At 46.6% G+C, this 19,123-nt stretch overlaps 1 protein-coding gene and 1 long non-coding RNA gene across 15 annotated transcripts in view; one reads left to right on the top strand and one right to left on the bottom strand.

Annotated features, from left to right (window-relative positions):
• The window catches only part of LOC143764221 (uncharacterized), a 321,683-nt gene that overhangs the window by 83,217 nt on the left and 219,343 nt on the right, over nucleotides 1–19,123 (bottom strand). For all 10 annotated transcript variants that reach the window (XM_077249606.1, XM_077249602.1, XM_077249607.1 and 7 more), the window contains 4 exons: nucleotides 16,879–17,103; nucleotides 16,506–16,655; nucleotides 15,506–15,609; nucleotides 15,171–15,385 (listed from right to left, as the gene is read on the bottom strand). In XM_077249606.1, the coding sequence (XP_077105721.1) occupies nucleotides 15,171–15,385; nucleotides 15,506–15,609; nucleotides 16,506–16,655; nucleotides 16,879–17,103 (694 nt within the window). The remainder of the gene's footprint in view (nucleotides 1–15,170; nucleotides 15,386–15,505; nucleotides 15,610–16,505; nucleotides 16,656–16,878; nucleotides 17,104–19,123) is intronic.
• The window catches only part of LOC143764224 (uncharacterized), a 105,265-nt gene that overhangs the window by 28,417 nt on the left and 57,725 nt on the right, over nucleotides 1–19,123 (top strand). For all 5 annotated transcript variants that reach the window (XR_013213113.1, XR_013213114.1, XR_013213112.1 and 2 more), the window contains exons 2-3: nucleotides 17,800–18,155; nucleotides 18,252–18,297. This is a non-coding gene — a long non-coding RNA (uncharacterized LOC143764224). The remainder of the gene's footprint in view (nucleotides 1–17,799; nucleotides 18,156–18,251; nucleotides 18,298–19,123) is intronic.

The raw sequence follows: 19,123 nt of genomic DNA, 5'->3' as shown, positions 1-19,123 counted from the left end.
GCCTCGCACATCTCGTGACAGGGAAGGCCACCAGAAGGATCTTGCCACCAAATCCCTGGTACCAAAAATTCCAGGATGACCTGCCAACGCAGAAGAATGCACCTCAGAGATGACTCTACTGGTCCAATCATCAGGAACAAACAGCCTATCAGGCGGACAACGATCCGGTCTATCCGCCTGAAACTCCTGCAAGGCCCGCCGCAGGTCTGGAGAAACAGCTGACAAGATAACTCCCTCCTTAAGAATACCTGTGGGGTCAGAGTTGCCAGGTGAATCAGGCTCAAAACTCCTAGAAAGGGCATCCGCCTTAACATTCTTAGAACCTGGTAGGTACGATACCACAAAATTAAACCGAGAAAAAAATAATGACCAGCGCGCCTGTCTAGGATTCAGGCGCCTGGCGGTCTCAAGATAAATCAAATTTTTGTGGTCAGTCAATACCACCACCTGATGTCTGGCCCCCTCGAGCCAATGGCGCCACTCCTCAAACGCCCACTTCATGGCCAAAAGCTCCCGATTCCCAACATCATAATTCCGCTCAGCGGGCGAAAATTTACGGGAAAAGAAGGCACAAGGCCTCATCACGGCGCAGTCAGAACTTCTCTGCGACAACACTGCCCCAGCTCCGATCTCAGAAGCGTCGACCTCAACCTGAAAAGGAAGAGTCACATCAGGCTGACGCAACACAGGGGCAGAAGAAAAACGGCGCTTAAGCTCCTGAAAGGCCTCCACAGCATCAGGGGACCAATTAGCAACATCAGCACCCTGTCTAGTCAAATCGGTCAATGGCTTAACGACATCCGAAAAACCAGAAATAAATCGACGATAAAAGTTGGCAAAGCCCAAAAATTTCTGAAGACTTTTAAGAGAAGAGGGCTGCGTCCAATCACAAATAGCTTGAACCTTGACAGGATCCATCTCAATGGAAGAGGGAGAAAAAATATATCCCAAAAAGGAAATTCTCTGAACCCCAAAAACGCACTTAGAACCCTTGACACACAGAGAATTAGACCGCAAAACCTGAAAAACCCTCTTAACTTGCCGGACATGAGAGTCCCAGTCATCCGAAAAAATCAGAATATCATCCAGATACACTATCACAAATTTATCCAAAAAATCGCGGAAAATATCATGCATAAAGGACTGGAAGACTGAAGGGGCATTAGAAAGACCAAAAGGCATCACCAAATACTCAAAGTGGCCCTCGGGCGTATTAAATGCGGTTTTCCACTCATCCCCCTGCCTGATCCGCACCAAATTATACGCCCCACGGAGATCAATCTTAGAGAACCACTTGGCCCCCTTTATGCGAGCAAACAAATCAGTCAGCAACGGCAATGGGTATTGATATTTAACCGTGATTTTATTCAAAAGCCGATAATCAATACATGGTCTCAAAGAGCCGTCTTTTTTTGACACAAAGAAAAAACCGGCTCCTAAGGGAGATGACGATGGACGAATATGTCCCTTTTCCAAGGACTCCTCTATATATTCTCGCATAGCAGCATGTTCAGGCACAGACAGATTAAATAAACGACCCTTTGGGTATTTACTACCCGGAATTAAATCTATAGCACAATCGCACTCACGGTGCGGAGGTAGTGAACCCAGCTTGGGTTCTTCAAAGACGTCACGATAATCAGACAGGAACTCAGGGATTTCAGAGGGAATAGATGATGAAATGGACACCAAAGGTACGTCCCCATGAGTCCCCTTACATCCCCAGCTCAACACAGACATAGCTCTCCAGTCAAGGACTGGGTTGTGAGACTGCAGCCATGGCAATCCCAGCACCAAATCCTCATGTAGATTATACAGCACTAGAAAACGAATAGTCTCCTGGTGATCCGGATTAATACACATAGTCACTTGTGTCCAGTATTGTGGTTTATTATTAGCCAATGGGGTGGAGTCAATCCCCTTCAGAGGAATAAGAGTTTCCAAAGGCTCTAAATCATACCCACAACGATTGGCAAAGGACCAATCCATAAGACTCAAAGCGGCGCCAGAGTCGATATAGACGTCAGTAGTAATAGATGACAAAGAGCAAATCAGGGTCACAGACAAAATAAATTTAGACTGTAAAGTGCCAATGGAAACGGATTTATCAAGCTTTTTAGTACGCTTAGAGCACGCTGATATAACATGAGTAGAATCCCCACAATAGAAACACAACCCATTTTTCCGTCTAAAATTCTGCCGCTCGCTTCTGGACAGAATTCTATCACACTGCATGCTTTCTGGCGTCTTCTCAGTGGACACCGCCAGATGGTGCACAGGTTTGCGCTCCCGCAGACGCCTATCGATCTGAATGGCCATTGTCATGGACTCATTCAGACCCGCAGGCACAGGGAACCCCACCATAACATCCTTAATGGCATCAGAGAGACCCTCTCTGAAAGTAGCCGCCAAGGCACACTCATTCCACTGAGTAAGCACAGACCATTTACGGAATCTTTGGCAGTAAATTTCAGCTTCATCTTGCCCCTGCGATAGGGACATCAAAGTTTTTTCTGCCTGAAGTTCCAAATGAGGTTCCTCATACAGCAAGCCCAAGGCCAAAAAAAACGCATCCACATTGCGCAACGCAGGATCCCCTGGTGCCAATGCAAAAGCCCAGTCTTGAGGGTCGCCGCGGAGCAAGGAAATCACAATCCCAACCTGCTGTGCAGAGTCTCCAGCAGAACGAGATTTCAGGGACAAAAATAGCTTACAATTATTTCTAAAATTCTGAAAGCTAGATCTATTCCCTGAGAAGAATTCCGGCAAAGGAATTCTCGGCTCAGATACCGGAGCATGAATAATAAAATCTTGCAAATTTTGTACTTTCGTGGTGAGATTATTCAAACCTGCAGTTACACTCTGAAGATCCATTATTAACAGGTGAACACAAAGCCATTCAAAGATTATAAGGAGAGAGAAAAAAAAGAAAGACTGCAGCATAGACAGACTGGCAAGTGATCCAATTAAGAGCACAGAGGAAAAAAAAAAAAAAAAAAACTCTCAGCAGACTTCTTATTTCTCTCCTTTCTCAGCCAAGGATTTTAACCCTTTAGTGGGCCGGTCAAACTGTCATGATCTCCATGGCCAGAGAACTAGCATAAGCCTCTATAGGAACAAGCTCTTGGAAGATGTAACTGTACTGACCATGAACTAAACCTACCGCATCATCTAGAAGTAGCCAGGTAGCATGTCCTACTTTTTATCCCTATATGCCCAGCGCCGGCCGGAGAACTAAATAATGCTAGCAGAGGGAAATATAAGACCTGACTCACCTCTAGAGAAATGCCCAAAAGGAGACAGAAGCCCCCCACATATATTGGCGGTGATATGAGATGAAACAACAAACGCAGCAGGAAAATAGTTTTAGCAAATTTGAGGTCCGCTTTCTAGATAGCAGAAGACAGAAAGCATACTTTCATGGTCAGTAGAAAACCCTAACAAAACACATCCAGAAATTACTTTAGGACTCTGGCATTAACTCATAATACCAGAGTGGCAATTCCTGATCAACAAGAGCTTTCCAGACACAGTAACGAAACTGCAGCTGTGAACTGGAACCAAAATACAAAAACAAAACATGGACGAATGTCCAACTTATCTAGTAGATGTCTGGGAGCAGGAACAAGCACAGAGAGGCTTCTGATAACATTGTTGACCGGCAAGCATCTAACAGAGAAGCCAGGTTATATAGCGACACCCAGATCTAATCAGAACAGGTGAACAGGGAAGATGATGTCACAAGTTCAATTCCACCAGTAGCCACCGGGGGAGCCCAGAATCCAAATTCACAACAGAACAACCACGGGAAGGGCAGCATCCAATAAAGGAAAACATCCAATACAGGAAAACCACCTATGCCAAGCATGGTATCCATCCACAGACAGCTGTTTCGGGGTGTTTGCCCCTCATCAGTGTGGAGTAGGAATCTGGCTATTAGGAGCAGTGCCTAGTAAAAGGCTGTGAAGGAACAGATGATTGGCCTCAGGGAGACCAAAACATCCAACACCGCGGAGACACCATCACGTGTTTCTCAACGCAGTGATCCAGAACACTGCCCCCATCCCTTATGGGAAATATGTAAATGCATGTAGGATAGCTGCGGAGACACCATCACGTGTTTCTCAATGCAAGCAGTGAATAGCCAGACCTTTCCCTGGGAAGGAACAACCACGGGAAGGGCAGCATCCAATAAAGGAAAACATCCAATACAGGAAAACCACCTATGCCAAGCATGGTATCCATCCACAGACAGCTGTTTCGGGGTGTTTGCCCCTCATCAGTGTGGAGTAGGAATCTGGCTATTAGGAGCAGTGCCTAGTAAAAGGCTGTGAAGAAACAGATGATTGGCCTCGGGGAGACCAAAACATCCAACACCGCGGAGATACCATCACGTGTTTCTCAACGCAGTGATCCAGAACACTGCCCCCATCCCTTATGGGAAATATGCAAATGCATGTAGGATAGCTGCGGAGACACCATCACGTGTTTCTCAATGCAAGCAGTGAATAGCCAGACCTTTCCCCGGGAAGGAACAACCACGGGAAGGGCAGCATCCAATACAGGAAAACATCCAATACAGGAAAACCACCTATGCCAAGCATGGTATCCATCCACAGACAGCTGTTTCGGGGTGTTTGCCCCTCATCAGTGTGGAGTAGGAATCTGGCTATTAGGAGCAGTGCCTAGTAAAAGGCTGTGAAGGAACAGATGATTGGCCTCGGGGAGTCCAAAACATCCAACACCGCGGAGACACCATCATGTGTTTCTCAACGCAGTGATCCAGAACACTGCCCCCATCCCTTATGGGAAATATGCAAATGCATGTAGGATAGCTGCGGAGACACCATCACGTGTTTCTCAACGCAAGCAGTGAATAGCCAGACCTTTCCCCGGGAAGGAACAACCACAGGAAGGGCAGCATCCAATAAAGGAAAACATCCAATACAGGAAAACCACCTATGCCAAGCATGGTATCCATCCACAGACAGCTGTTTCGGGATGTTTGCCCCTCATCAGTGTGGAGTAGGAATCTGGCTATTAGGAGCAGTGCCTAGTAAAAGGCTTTTTCATTGACGGTTTTGCCCAGAGTTTTAGAATTAAGCACATACATATTATTACTTCTACCCAAGTGCATGATCTTACATTTATCCCCATTAAAGCTCATTTGCCATTTATCAGCCCAAGCTTCTAGTTTACATAAATCATCCTGTAATATAAAATTGGCCTCCTCTGTATTGATTACCCTGCAGAGTTTAGTGTCATCTGCATATATTGAAATTCTACTCTGAATGCCCCCTACAAGGTTATTAATAAATATGTTAAAAAGAAGAGGGCCCAATACTGATCCCTGTGGTACCCCACTGCTAACCTCGACCTAGTCCGAGTGTGCTCCATTAATAACCACCCTTTGTTTCCTATCCCTGAGCCAGCTATCAACCCACTGTAACCAAAAAAGCCCTAGGCGCATTACAAAGGTGTACACAAAATAGTATGGGGTGCAAGTGAGTGATAAATCAAATGAATAATGAGAGAAAAAGCATCACGCCAAATATGCACACCACATACACAAAAATAAGAGACATGATAATAAATCATATATGAAAAAACAAGATTTTAATTGACACACAACACACGGATTTTCGAGTAGAGGCACAGAAACTATCGGACCGGTTCGGAGAGAGACATTATCCTCGTAAAAGCATCTCCACGGCATTCCAACGGGCTAGACTTCATACTCAGGATTCCCTACTGGAGACCCCCGTTAAGGTACGTGATGACAAACCAAGGTTCATCACCAGTTTTAACTAAGATTGGGGTAGTATTAAGGGTATTCTACGGAGGCACTGGGGTATCCTGACAACGGACCTTCACACTGCGGATGTGGTCGGTGAGCAACCCTTGTTGGTAGCCAGGAGAGCCCCCAATTTCAGGGATTTGTTGTCTAAGAGCCATTATAAGAGGCAGACCCTAAGTACTAACCGGTGTTTGAGACTCCGGGGCTCCTTTGCCTGTGGGGGCTGCAACATTTGCTCGCATATGGTGACCACGAGGGATGTTTTCGTTAACCCCCGGGATGGCAATAGGCACAGGCTCTCATCTTACATCAATTGTAGAACCACGTGCGTCGTTTATGCCCTGATTTGTCCCTGCCAGCTTGTATATGTGGGTCAAACGTCGCAGGAATTGCGACGGAGAGTGCAAAAACACTTTTCCACAATTAATCTGGCCTCTAGTGATCTCTCTAAAGGTAAAGTTCTTACCCCGGTGGCGGCCCATTTTTTAACGCACCACGTGGGTCGGGTGGCCAATACAAGGGTAGTGGGTTTGGAGCGTATCCAGGTTTCTAACAGGGGTGGTCCTTCTTGACCAGTTCTTGAACTGGACCCAGCTAGCCTTGGGGAGAGTGGCTTTCTACTGGACGATCTATTTGGAAGATGTGTGTGTTTATATTATTGGGAGTACATAGAGGTTATTTGGGACTATTGCTTTTCCTGGTCCAAATGGGATGGTTGTGGTCTTGTGGCCCAACAGGTGGTCACCTCTTTCATCTCTTTACTGCCCTACCTATGGATTTTTGCATAGCAAACTGAATGCACCTTATAATTGTCCATATTGGCTCATGGCAGGTTAGGACAGGGAGTAGGGGTTACTCTTTGTCCGGCACATTAATGACTAATCTGATAATATATAATATAATTTTTGTCTCATGGGATCTAGCCAGATTAGGATTTTTTTGTCCCTATTTCTAACCATCTATTCCCCCTCCCTTTTGGACATGGTATCTCCTTGGTTTCTACTAGTGGGGATCGTGGTCCCGCCTTTGGCGGTACAATCATTCCCTTTAACCTTTTGTGCTCCCCCATTTTAGCATCTCTTGGCATATTGGAGTCTTCCTTTTTACGAATGCATTTATAAACGGACCATCACTGTGCGAGGCACCTTGGCTTTACCTGGGGATTGTTTGTTATGGATCTGCCTCAGTCTTCCCAGTCTTGGGCACGTGTATTTTACTCGTCCCCCTTTTACCTATAGATAATATATGCATGTGCATGTTTTTGATATGTTGTTTTTTATATGCTGTATTTGATATTTAATAAAGATGGTTTTTCTCTACATCATACATTTATATTATATGATTATAATTTGCCTATTATGGCACTGCATGCATTTTGTGTATTTACTAGGGTTGAGCGACTTTTACTTTTTCAGGATTGTTTCAGGTTTTGTGAAACCCGACTTTGTCAAAAGTCGGGTCGGGTGAAATCGGCCGATTATTGCGAAAAGTCGGGGATCCGACCGAAATACGAAACCCAATGCAAGTCAATGGAGAATCAAAGTCGGCAGTGAGTGGAGGACAGGAAAACACCAACAGAGCCCATTTTAATGCCAAAAACATCGATTATTGTTACTTAAGCTTGTCAATCTTAATTTACCTTATAATAATAGTTAGCCATTGAAAATTTGGGGGTCATTTGGCAACAGTTGTGGGGGGAGTAGGGCTGGCTCAAGTATCTAGAGGGCCCAGGAAACGCGGACTACGTCACGGCGGTGGAGCAGTGAGAAGTCAGTCACTTTGCAAGTGCTGTGATCCTGAGCAAGCAGGGGGGGCCCACTCGTTCGCATTGGCACTGGCACAGGGCCCCTCAAAGTACGGCGGTGTGTTTGCACGGGGGGGGGGGGGCGCCTCCCGGCAGCGACACTTTTGCGTACTCTGAGGGGCCCTGTGCCTGTGACGTCGCCAACGAGTATGCCCCCCACCTGTTGAAGGAACCTGCACTTTCATCTGCACCTTCCTCTTTGTCCCCGTGTAAGGTGGTATAGTATGCGGGAAGGGGAACCAGACTTTCTGCAGGGTCAGATACTGGCCATGTAGAGTGCAAGGGGAATGTAGTGGTCTGGGTCAATGTACCAGCAGACTCATCTAGCAGTGGCTGGGCAATGGGCAGGATGAGGAGGAAACACAGATATAGGCCCAAAGAATAAAGAATTTGTATTGGCAGTGCCATTGAAGGATTTAACAGCACCGACTAAACAGCGGTGGAGCACTGTTTGAGCTGGGGGGGGGGAACACTCTCTCATGGGCGGCGGTACTGGCCCAGGGCCCCTCATATTACGACAGTGTGTCTGACGTTGGGTGTGCACCCCCACCGCCAGAGACACTTTATTGTACTATGAGGGACCCTGTGCCAGTGCCGTCGGCCAAAAGTGGGCACACCCACCTGTCCAGGCAAACGGCACTCGCACGGGTGCTTGCGCCAAGTGGTGACCACGGGCCCGTGGGGGGAGTCAGCCCACTTAGGGAGGTGTTAAAAATGGCCTATGGTGGACATTCATCAGCAGCAAATGGAGGAATTGGAGCAGTCAGTAAGAGTCCAAAAGCAAGACATTTTTCAGGCAAGCTACGTGTCAGCAGGGGAAGGTGGGGCAAAAGAATTTGAAATCCATGATTGGTTTATTTTAATGAAGGTTAGATCATCAACATTTTGGGTAGTTAGACGTGTCCTTTTTTCGGTCAGTATTGAACCAGCAGCACTGAAGACTCTTTCTGATAGCACACTGGCAGCAGGGCAAGCGAGCTCCTGTAATGCATATTCTGCCAATTCAGGCCAGGTGTCTAGTTTAGATGCCCAGTAATCAAAGGGGAATGACCTGTGAGGGAGAACAACGATAAGGGAGGAAAAGTAGTTTGTAACCATACTGGACAAATGCTGTCTCCTGTCACTTTTAATTGATGCAGCTGTCCCTGTCATGTCAGCGGTCATTGAAAAATCACTCCACAACCTTGTCATAAAACCCCTCTGACCAACGCCACTTCGGATTTCTGCACCGCTAGCACCTCTGCCATGTTGCCCCCTACGGCTCGTGTGAGAACCATCGCCGCCGCTGTGTGCTGGGAATGCCAGAACCAAACGGTCTACAAGAGTTGCTTGTTTGGTAGCCAGTATTTGCTCTAGGTTCTCATGTGGCATGATATTTTGCAATCTCCCTTTGTAGCGTGGATCCAGTAGGCAGGCCAACCAGTAATCGTCATCGGTCATCATTTTGACAATGCGGGGGTCCCTTTTTAGGATACGCAAGGCATACTCAGCCATGTGGGCCAATGTTCCAGGTGTCAATTCACTACTTCTGCTGGGTTGAGGAGCACTTTCTTGCAAATCTACATCACAAGTGTCCCGCAAGAAACCTGTACCAGACCTTGCAACGGCACCAGTTTCTATTGCCCCCTGAGAAGCTCCCTCCTCCCATACATATTCATGCCCATCATCCTCCTCCTCATCCTCTTCGTCCGCCACCTCGTCCTGGACAGTTCCCTGACCAGACAATGGCTGGCTGTCATCAAGGCTTCCCTCCTCCTCGGCTGCAGATGCCTGCTCCTTAATGTGCGTCAAACTTTGCATCAGCAGACGCATAAGTGGGATGCTCATGCTTATGATGGCGTCGTCTGCACTTACCAGCCGTGTGCATTCCTCAAAACACTGAAGGACTTGACAGAGGTCTTGTAGCTTCGACCACTGCACACCAGACAACTCCATGTCTGCCATCCAACTGCCTGCCCGCGTATGCGTATCCTCCCACAAATAAATGACGCACGCCTCTGTTCACACAGCCTCTGAACCATGTGCAGTGTGGAGTTCCACCTTGTTGCAACATCTATAATTAGGCGGTGCTGTGGAAGATTTAGCGATCGCTGATGGTTCAGCATACAGCTGGAGTGTACGGGCGACCGGCGGATGTGCGAACAAAGTTTTTGCACCTTCAAGAGCAGGGCTGGTAACTCCGGATAATTTTTCAGGAAGCACTGCACCACCAGGTTCAAAGTGTGAGCCAAGCAAGGTATGTGTTTAAGTTGTGAAAGGGCTATGGCAGCCATATAATTCCTTCCGTTATCACTGACTACCTTGCCTGCCTCAAGATGTACACTGCCCAGCCATGACTCACTTTCTTGCAGCAAGAACTCGGCCAGTACTTCCACGGTGTGTCTGTTGTCGCCCAAACACTTCATTTCCAACACAGCCTGCTGACGCTTACCACTAGCTGTTCCATAATGAGACACCTCGTGTGCAACACTGGCAGCTGCGGATGGAGTTGCCAGGCGACTGCGCTCTGTGGACGAGCTGTCGCTTCTGGAGGAGGAGGAGGAGGAGGAGGAGGAGGAGGGGTGTCGAACGCCTCCAATAGAAAATAGATACTCCAGCTCCGATAAAATTTAAGTCTTTATTTATCCAAAATGGTTAAAACGTAGTCCTTACATTTGGGGAGTCGAACGCCTACTGCCAACTGTTTACTAGACCGTGGGCTAGGCAGAACTGTCCCACTATGGCTGTCCCCTGTGGACCCTGCATCCACCACATTAACCCAGTGCGCCGTGATGGACACGTAACGTCCCTGGCCATGCCTACTGGTCCATGCATCTGTGGTGAGGTGCAGCTTTCCACTGACAGACTGCCTCAGTGCATGGACAATGCGGTCTTTGACATGCTGGTGTAGGGCTGGGATGGCTTTTCTCGCAAAGAAGTGGCGACTGGGTAGGTGATAGCGTGGTACTGCGTAGGCCATCAGGTCTTTGAAAGCTGTGCTTTCGACCAACCGGTAGGGCATCATCTCTAACGAGATTAATCTGGCAATGTGGGAGTTCAAACCCTGTGTACGCGGATGAGAGGATGAGTACTTTCTTTTCCTCACGAGAGTCTCTTCTAGGGTGAGCTGGACAGGAGACCTGCAGATGGTGGAACTAGCGGTGGTGGCGGGGGTGGACATGGCGGATTGAGAGACAGTTGGTGATGCTGGGCTACATACAGTGCTTTCTACAAATAACCTTCTGATTCCCTGCCTGCTTTGGCCTTGCGACGATCCCTCCACATTTGCTGCTGGTGGTGTCCGAACTGGTGGGCTTACAGTGAGGGAAGCAATGTAGTGTTGCTGACTACCTTCATTCTGACCAGGTGCACCAACGCTACAGGACGTTTGGTAATTAGTCCAGGCTTGCAAGTGCATGCTGTTTAAATGTCTACGCATGCACGTTGTATTTAAATTTTGAAGAATCTTCCCTCTGCTAAAGGTCTTTGAGCATTTCTTACAGATCACTTTAGACTGATCATTGGGATCTTGGTCAAAAAAATGCCACACTGCACTCTTCCTACTATGGAATTCCTTTTCAGGCATTGCACGCTGTGCAACTTTCAGCGGTTGGCCATGCTGTCCTAAAACTGTTTTTGTCACACGGTTTGGGCCTGATACGGGCCTGGCTGATGACAGCTGTTGCGATGTAGATTGGTGTTGCTGCGGATAACCCTCCTCCGCTTGTGAGCTAGTGCCAGCGGCACCCTCTTCCCCCAATGGCTGCCAATCTGGGTCAAGAAATGGGTCATCTATCACCTCCTCCTCCACAATGTCATGTGCACCTTCCTCAGTGTCACCGTGTAAGCCGGTGCTATAGCGTTCGGGACAGGGCACCATAGTCTCATCAGGGTCAGATTCTGGCTCAGGAAACTGCGAGGTCAATGTAGTGATCTGAGTCAATGGAACAGCATCATAATCTAGCTGTGGCTGTGCATCAGTGCACTCCATGTCCGATTCTTCTTGTACTCGGCAGTGTACAATTTCCCTTTCTAACCCTGGCACGGTATGGGTAAAGAGCTCCATGGAGTAACCTGTAGTGTCGCCGGACGCATCCTTCACTTTTGGTTTGGGAGAAGGACACAAGGAAACGTCTTTTTCCGGACCGGAAGCATCCACTGACGACTGGCTGCTCTTAGATTTTGAACTTTGGGAAGAGGAGGCGAAAGAGCTAGAGGCTGAGTCAGCAAGGAAAGACAAAACTTTTTCCTGCTGCTCCGGCTTTAAAAGCTGTTTTCCTACTCCCAGGTAAGGGTGCCTTCGAGACCTTGTGTAGCCAGACGATGACGCAGGCTCAACACCTCCAGCCGTAGGTGCTACTGTGCTTTTGCCACTACCACCAGATGCAGCACCACCAACACCATCAGTACTAGCTGGCAACCCCTGCCCATGGCCTCTTCCACCAGACTTCCTCATTTTTTGGGGGGAGACACTGAACCACAACTCTGGCCCAGTGGTATAACACAACACTATGAACGTGGGAGAAAGTGGCTGCCTGATATACGACACACTAGCAGTACAGCAGAATATAAACTGTGTGAGAAATACTATCTCACTTTTGGGGGGAGACACTGAACCACAACTCTGGCCCAGTGGTATAACACAACCCTATGAACGTGGCAGAAAGTGGCTGCCTGATATACGACGCACTAGCAGTACAGCAGAATATAAACTGTGTGAGAAATACTATCTCACTTTTGGGGGGAGACACTGAACCACAACTCTGGCCCAGTGGTATAACACAACACTATGAACGTGGCAGAAAGTGGCTGCCTGATGTACGACACACTAGCAGTACAGCAGAATATAAACTGTGTGAGAAATACTATCTCACTTTTGGGGGAGACACTGAACCACAACTCTGGCCCAGTGGTATAACACAACACTATGAGCGTGGCAGAAAGTGGCTGTAATTATTATTATAAAAAAAAAAAAAAAATGCAATAACAAGCTTCCTACAATGAGCTCAGGGTAAGTATGGCAGCAATAAAAAGGACTGCTGAACAAAAAAATTGGTAGACAAATAAACAAGACAGGTAACTGTGCAGAAAGGAGCAACAGGATTTTTGCTTTGAAAAAAGCAGTTGGTTTGCACAGCACCATGCACACAGCTATGCAGCTGCTTCACTAAAATACGACCTCCACTGTCCCTGCACAAAAAGGTGGTGTGGGACAGTGAAAAAAGCTCCAGCACAAGCGGTTTGGGTTTTTTTATTTCCTCCCTAACTCTGTCCCTGCTTCTGACTAACTGCAGCAAACTCTCCCTATGCTCAGATCGGCAGAAGTAAGATGGCGGTCGGCGTGAACCCCTTTATAGCCCCTGTGACGCCGCAGACAGGAAGCCAATCACTGCCATGCCCTTGTCTAAGATGGTGGGGACAGAGACCTATGTCATCACGCTGCCCACACTCTGCATCCTCTTTCATTGGATGAAAAATGGCGGTAACAGCGTCATATGAAACGCGACTTTGGCGCTCTGATCGTGTACCGCATGGCCGATCCCACACTAGGATCGGTTCGGGTTTCATTTAACCCGACTTTGCCTAAAAGTCGCCGATTTATGAAAATGACCGATCCGTTTTGCTCAACGCTAGTATTTACTTATTTATTTATTAATTTGGCTGTAATTGCAGGGCTCAATAACTCCAATGACTGTGGTGACTGCTTGTACATGCGTGTTGGTTTGAGCCTGTGTGTACCCCCGGGGATTTGAATGGGTTTGTATGTTCTTTGAGTGTCCATCATGTGTAATGGGAGACGTTTTTTTTTTTTTCCCATCTCTGTCGTCATCCACCAGGTGTCTCCACTGCGGCTTCACAGGTGGGCCATCAAACATGTTACTAATGGTTGTATATTTAAACAAGAGTCCGGGCACACGCTATCATCTCCCCTGATGAAGCCCTATCAGTGAGGGCGATACGCGTGGGGCTGCACTGGGCCTTTGTCCTCTCCACCTGCTTTCCTGTGGATCTGCTTTTGGGTTGCTACCTCGCACTTGGTAACTTGGCCTCAGCATTTTCTGGGGTCTTTCATTATGTATTGCTGCATCTCCTCACCATATTCATGGTGACCTTGGGACTTATGTTGGAGTCTATTTGGCCACTGTTATTTGCTAGATAGTTTGGTGTATTTTTATCCCATGAGCCACGTAGGTGCAGTTTTTTGCCATCTAGGTATTGGCTCGTTATATTGCCCAGTGTGTTACTATCATGGTTGCTAGGGGGCTTTATATTGCTAGCCTGAAGGACTGTTTTCTGGCTTGCTTCTATTAAACCCTTTTGCCTATAGCTGCACAGGCCTGCATTCAGGTAGTCCTTATCACACTATTTTGTTGGGTACTCACTCTTATACTCAGATTTATATGATTGTGTATGGACAAGGCTCTTTGCTGTTTTTAATTATGTTTTATATTGTGTGTTGTGTGTCAATAAAAATCTAGTTTTTTCATATATGATTTATTATCATGTCTCTTATTTTTGTGTATGTGGTGTGCATATTTGGAGTGATGCTTTTTCTCTCATAGCTCTCAACCCACTTACACATATTTTCCCCTATCCCCATTATTCTCATTTTATGTATCAACCTTTTGTGTGGCACCACTGTGCACTTTTGTGTGGCACCATTGTGAACCACTTTGCAAATTCTCCAAAGTAGAGATTGTCGGTCACAGCGATTAAACCTATAGATTTCATTATGTTTATCTATGAACAAGCCTGGGACATAGCATTTTTGGTAGGCAGTTTACACAGGACTCAAAAGTATAATGAAAAATTTTACGTGCAATTATCAAACTTTATCAGGACAAGGGTGTCCATTTTAATGAATTTTTTTTTTCTGTAAACATCTTTTATCCAATTTATATGACATTCAGATTGGTGGAGATTTTGGTTCTGAGACCCCTAGCAATTACTCAGCAAAGCTCCCTGAATTATTTAGGCAGTCAATGCTTCTGTTGGTACAGTATGCTTCAACCCCTCAGCAATCTGATGGCTTCAGCACCTCCCCACCAATCTGCTGGCTTCAGACCCCCCCACCAATCTGCTGGCTTCAGCCCCCCCTCCCAATCCGCTGACTTTAGCCCCTCCCCTATCAGTCTGCTGGCTTCAGACCCTCCCCCACCAATTTGCTGACCAATCTGTTGGCCCCCCCTCCCAATCCGCTGACTTTAGCCCCTCCCCTATCAGTCTGCTGTTTTCAGACCCTCCCCCACCAATTTGCTGACCAATCTGTTGGCTCTTGCCCCCCCAATCTGCTGGCTTCAGCCCACCGCCCATGTGCTGGCTTCAGACCCCCCCAACAATGTACTGGCTTCTGCCCACCCCACCAATCTACTGGCTTCAGCCCCCCATCAATCTGCCGAGTAGTAAAAAGATATATGGGTACACTTTGAACTCCATTTTTGGCCAGCAAGCAGAGATACTGAATATGATGAACAATGCATACACAAAGTATACTAGAAAGATTAAAGGGTTTTCACAACTTAACACAGGAAAACCTTTTTCAGAATAAAATAAAAAAAATCTAATAATAATACAAAAAAGGTCACCTACCCAGATGAACATGGTAATGCCAAGGAAGGGTCAGACAGGCCGGCCAGGGCACAGTAGTATCCTGCAGGGCATGGCTGGCACTCCTCCAATGTACTCAGGCCTGCAGCCATTGAAAATGACCCTGGAGGGCAGGGAACGGGGGAACGGGTCCCATTAGGGCAAAAGTGACCGGCAGGGCAGATGTCATTCTGTGGGTAATGCAAATCAAAAGACACCTGCAAAGCAGAAAAATAAGGCTATGACAATGGTATAAAAAGCATATTATTATTTAGCAAAAGCAAAGTTGGTAACCGCAATATCATAGAGAAATTATACTACAGCCGTGGTCCTCTTACCCTTGGTGTTATAGGAGTTGGATTAATAGACCCCTGGGAGCAATAGTACCCTGCGTAGCAGTAACCGGTGGGCTTGCTGAGACCCTCAGATGAACAATACATTCCTAGCATCAAGGTAAAAATAAAGCATCATGTCACATGATACTGGCGGCCATCTCTTAACAAGAGCAAAAAGCAAGATCCTTAACCTTCAGAAAGATCTGGATTATGCTTAAAGGGAACCTGTCACCTGAATTTGGCGGGACCGGGTTTGGGTCATATGGGCGGGGTTTTCGTGTGTTTGATTCACCCTTTCCTTACCCGCTGGCTGCATGCTGGCCGCAATATTGGATTGAAGTTCATTCTCTGTCCTCCGGAGTACACGCCTGCGCAAGGCAAGATTGCCTTGTGCAGGCAAGTACTACGGAGGACAGAGAATGAACTTCAATCCAATATTGCAGCCAGCATGCAGCCAGCGGGTAAGGAAAGGGTGAATCAAACACCCGAAAACCCCGCCCATATGACCCAAAACCGGTCCCGCCAAATTCAGATGACAGGTTCCCTTTAAGATTAGTTTTCCATGCTGTGCGATCCACACAGCCGAATGTGATTTGGAAGGTAATGCCTCAGTCTTGCCAACAAAACTGTATAGCCATTGGCCAATGTATGTGGACTAGATTCATCTGCCCCCTGCTGCCACATGCCCAGCCTTAACCTACAACCACCCTATGCCACTCATTATTGGGCAGCAGAGGCTGAACAATTGCACCCCATTGCAACGGATTCATGAGTCTGTAAACCACTGTCCCCATCAGTGGCCCTCCAGCTGCTGCAAAACTACAACTCTCATCATGCCTTTAAAGCTTGTGGCTCTCTGGTATAGTCGTTACCTGTTAGAGAGCCACAGGTTGGGAACGCTCTTGAGATAAAACACCAGCAGCAGACAGTCGGGGCATGATGGGAGTAGTAGTTTTGATAGACCCTCAGTTATGACAGTAGTATCCCTATCTTACATGCTTACCCGCTGGGCAGGTCTCGCAGTCAGATATACTAGAAGCTCCGGTCTTGGATCCGTACGTTCCAGCTGGACATGGATACACAGTGATGAAACTAGCACCTTTAGGGCAGTAATGCCCGGAGGGACACAGTGCTGGCATTGATATTCCAGAACCTAAAAATCAAATTATATTTTCTATAACTAATGATTCATATAGTGGATGCACATTATGGGTCAGTGATCGTCTCCAGGAAACAGTAATAATTGACCGATCTGCAGCTGGCTATAGTTTAGGGGTTCATCCAACATGAAAACGCAGTAAATAGAGCAAAAAGTATCCAGAAAATATGTACATAAATTATTAATTAAACCATAAAACAAGAAATCTATAACTCACTGTGATTGCCAGATCCGCAGTAAAATCCTGTAGGACAGGGGCTGCAGGCTTCTCGCCCTTCTAGTGACTGGTAGCTGCCACTTGCACAAGGTTCTGGTGCTGCTGAACCTGCCGGACAGTAAAACCCGCTGGGGCAGCGATAAGCAGATGGCCGGGGGGAGATCTGACCAGGAGGGCAATAAAATCCTGGAGCACAAACGCCTTGCCACACTGATTTTCCACTGCCTTAAAAACAGAATTTAATGTAAATAATACAAAATGCAAAGGTGTTTGGTAAAGATGCGCCAATATTACCTTCCAGCACCCATAACAAAATGGCTAAATTTTCAGACTTTCTAGTCTAAGTTCACACTGTGTAAATATTGCAGAGAATTTGTCATTCAGATACAATATGAGATATGATCACTTGAGCATGTGGGTCAAAAGCCTGAGGCTGCACTACTCGGAGATCCTGATATTCAGATTCATGTGCAGCAATGTCAAGAGACTTGTGTGAACACAAAACATAACATCCATCCCTGTGTTAGAGGGTCAGTTTTCAGCATATATCCTCTGTGCCATCCCGAGTGAGGAGACATGTTTGGGGTCATTTACTGACAAATACATGGGTTGTTTTACCTGAAAAAAGTGATTGAGCAGGTCACACCACCCAGATGCGGAGGGGACAGACTGGCCTCCCTTAAACGAAGGGAGTCGTTCTGGATCCATACCCTTGATACCCTACACCCCAAAGGTCTCAACAGAGATTATGACCTTACTGTCACATAAATGTATGGGCTTCTTTTCAACTGTTTTTAACCAGTTGCCTGGTATTGTTAAATTGTAACTATCTGTAACCTTGTTTATGATGATAATTGTATTATGTTGGTAACCGTATTCTTGCAATGGCAGAATCCCTAACAAATTTTTCTGTTTCTCTAGAGCCGATTATATTGAATCACCAGGACTCTTCTTCTTTTCTCCGGGTCACAATGGATAGAATACGAATGACCATCACCTCCACATCCACCAGCGCTGTTATCACCTTACGTACCATCCGGGATTTCCCTGCTGTATCCACGTACACAGTGCACATACTCTATAGTCCCGCCTCCCACCTCTAGCGTCCCCCGATTGGCTGACACAGTCTTGTCAGTCACGGCAGCAATGTGCTGTCATTTCCGGCACGTCACTTCCGGCTCAGCCGGCACACACATAAGGAACGCCGCTTTGGCGTCCTTACACTCGGGCATTTTGCCGACAGCGGTGGACACCGCGTCAGGACCCGACCATACCAGGTAACACTCCTACCACTACCTTCTGCCCCCACATCGCGGCATAATGACGTTACTTACTCTGCATCAATCCTGACCTGAGCACTTCTTCCTTCACAGCATACAGTCGTGCTTCTTTGTTTCCCTTAACGGACAAATCCTTCAGGTACTGGCTATCTCTTGGGGACTTTATAATATGTGCACGGACACACCTTTATATTTATGACCTTTATGATTGACATGGCGGGTTTTCCCCTTTTCGCATTATAGTGATAACCCACGGATTTAACAGGCTTACTGAGTGGATTCTCAGTTACCCTATAGTACGGTACGAACAGCCTTATCTTTTTTCTCCACTCTATTCACTGTTACTAGGGGGCTATAGGTGGACTAAGCGGCTCCTCATTTTGGTTGTTTCTATTATAAGAAAAATTATGACCACATGACTCATTGTATATACCTTTGTTTTTTCTGTTTTTCTTTCATTTTCTTTTACCAGTTTATTTAACATCGTATGTATTTACAGTTGTATTTACAGATGTATATTTCTCTATTTTTTTTTCCATAAATATTGTAGTAACTGACGAAGGCCATACTAGGCCGAAACGTTTTTTTCGTACTACAGAATAAAAAATCTCAAGTTTAATCTAAGTTGAGTGCCGGGTTCTTTGTATTTACACGTATATGGTTTGGGAACCTACCCGTGCACCTTAGTCGCTGTGCTCACGTGTTTTGTTTCACTGCACTACTCGGAGATCCTGATATTCAGATTCATGTGCAGCAATGTCAAGAGACTTGTGTGAACACAAAACATAACATCCATCCCTGTGTTAGAGGGTCAGTTTTCAGCATATATCCTCTGTGCCATCCCGAGTGAGGAGACATGTTTGGGGTCACTTACTGACAAATACATGTTTTACCTGTTTTATACCCAACTTAAAGCGAACCTGTCAGTTTGATTTTGCTAAGTAAACTACAGACACTGTCAGGTT

The sequence above is a fragment of the Ranitomeya variabilis genome, chromosome 4 (genome assembly GCF_051348905.1).
Source record: "Ranitomeya variabilis isolate aRanVar5 chromosome 4, aRanVar5.hap1, whole genome shotgun sequence".
Classification (NCBI taxonomy): Eukaryota; Metazoa; Chordata; class Amphibia; order Anura; family Dendrobatidae; genus Ranitomeya; species Ranitomeya variabilis.
The sequence above is the reverse complement of the archived record's forward strand: the minus strand, read 5'-3'. Positions and strand labels throughout refer to the sequence as shown.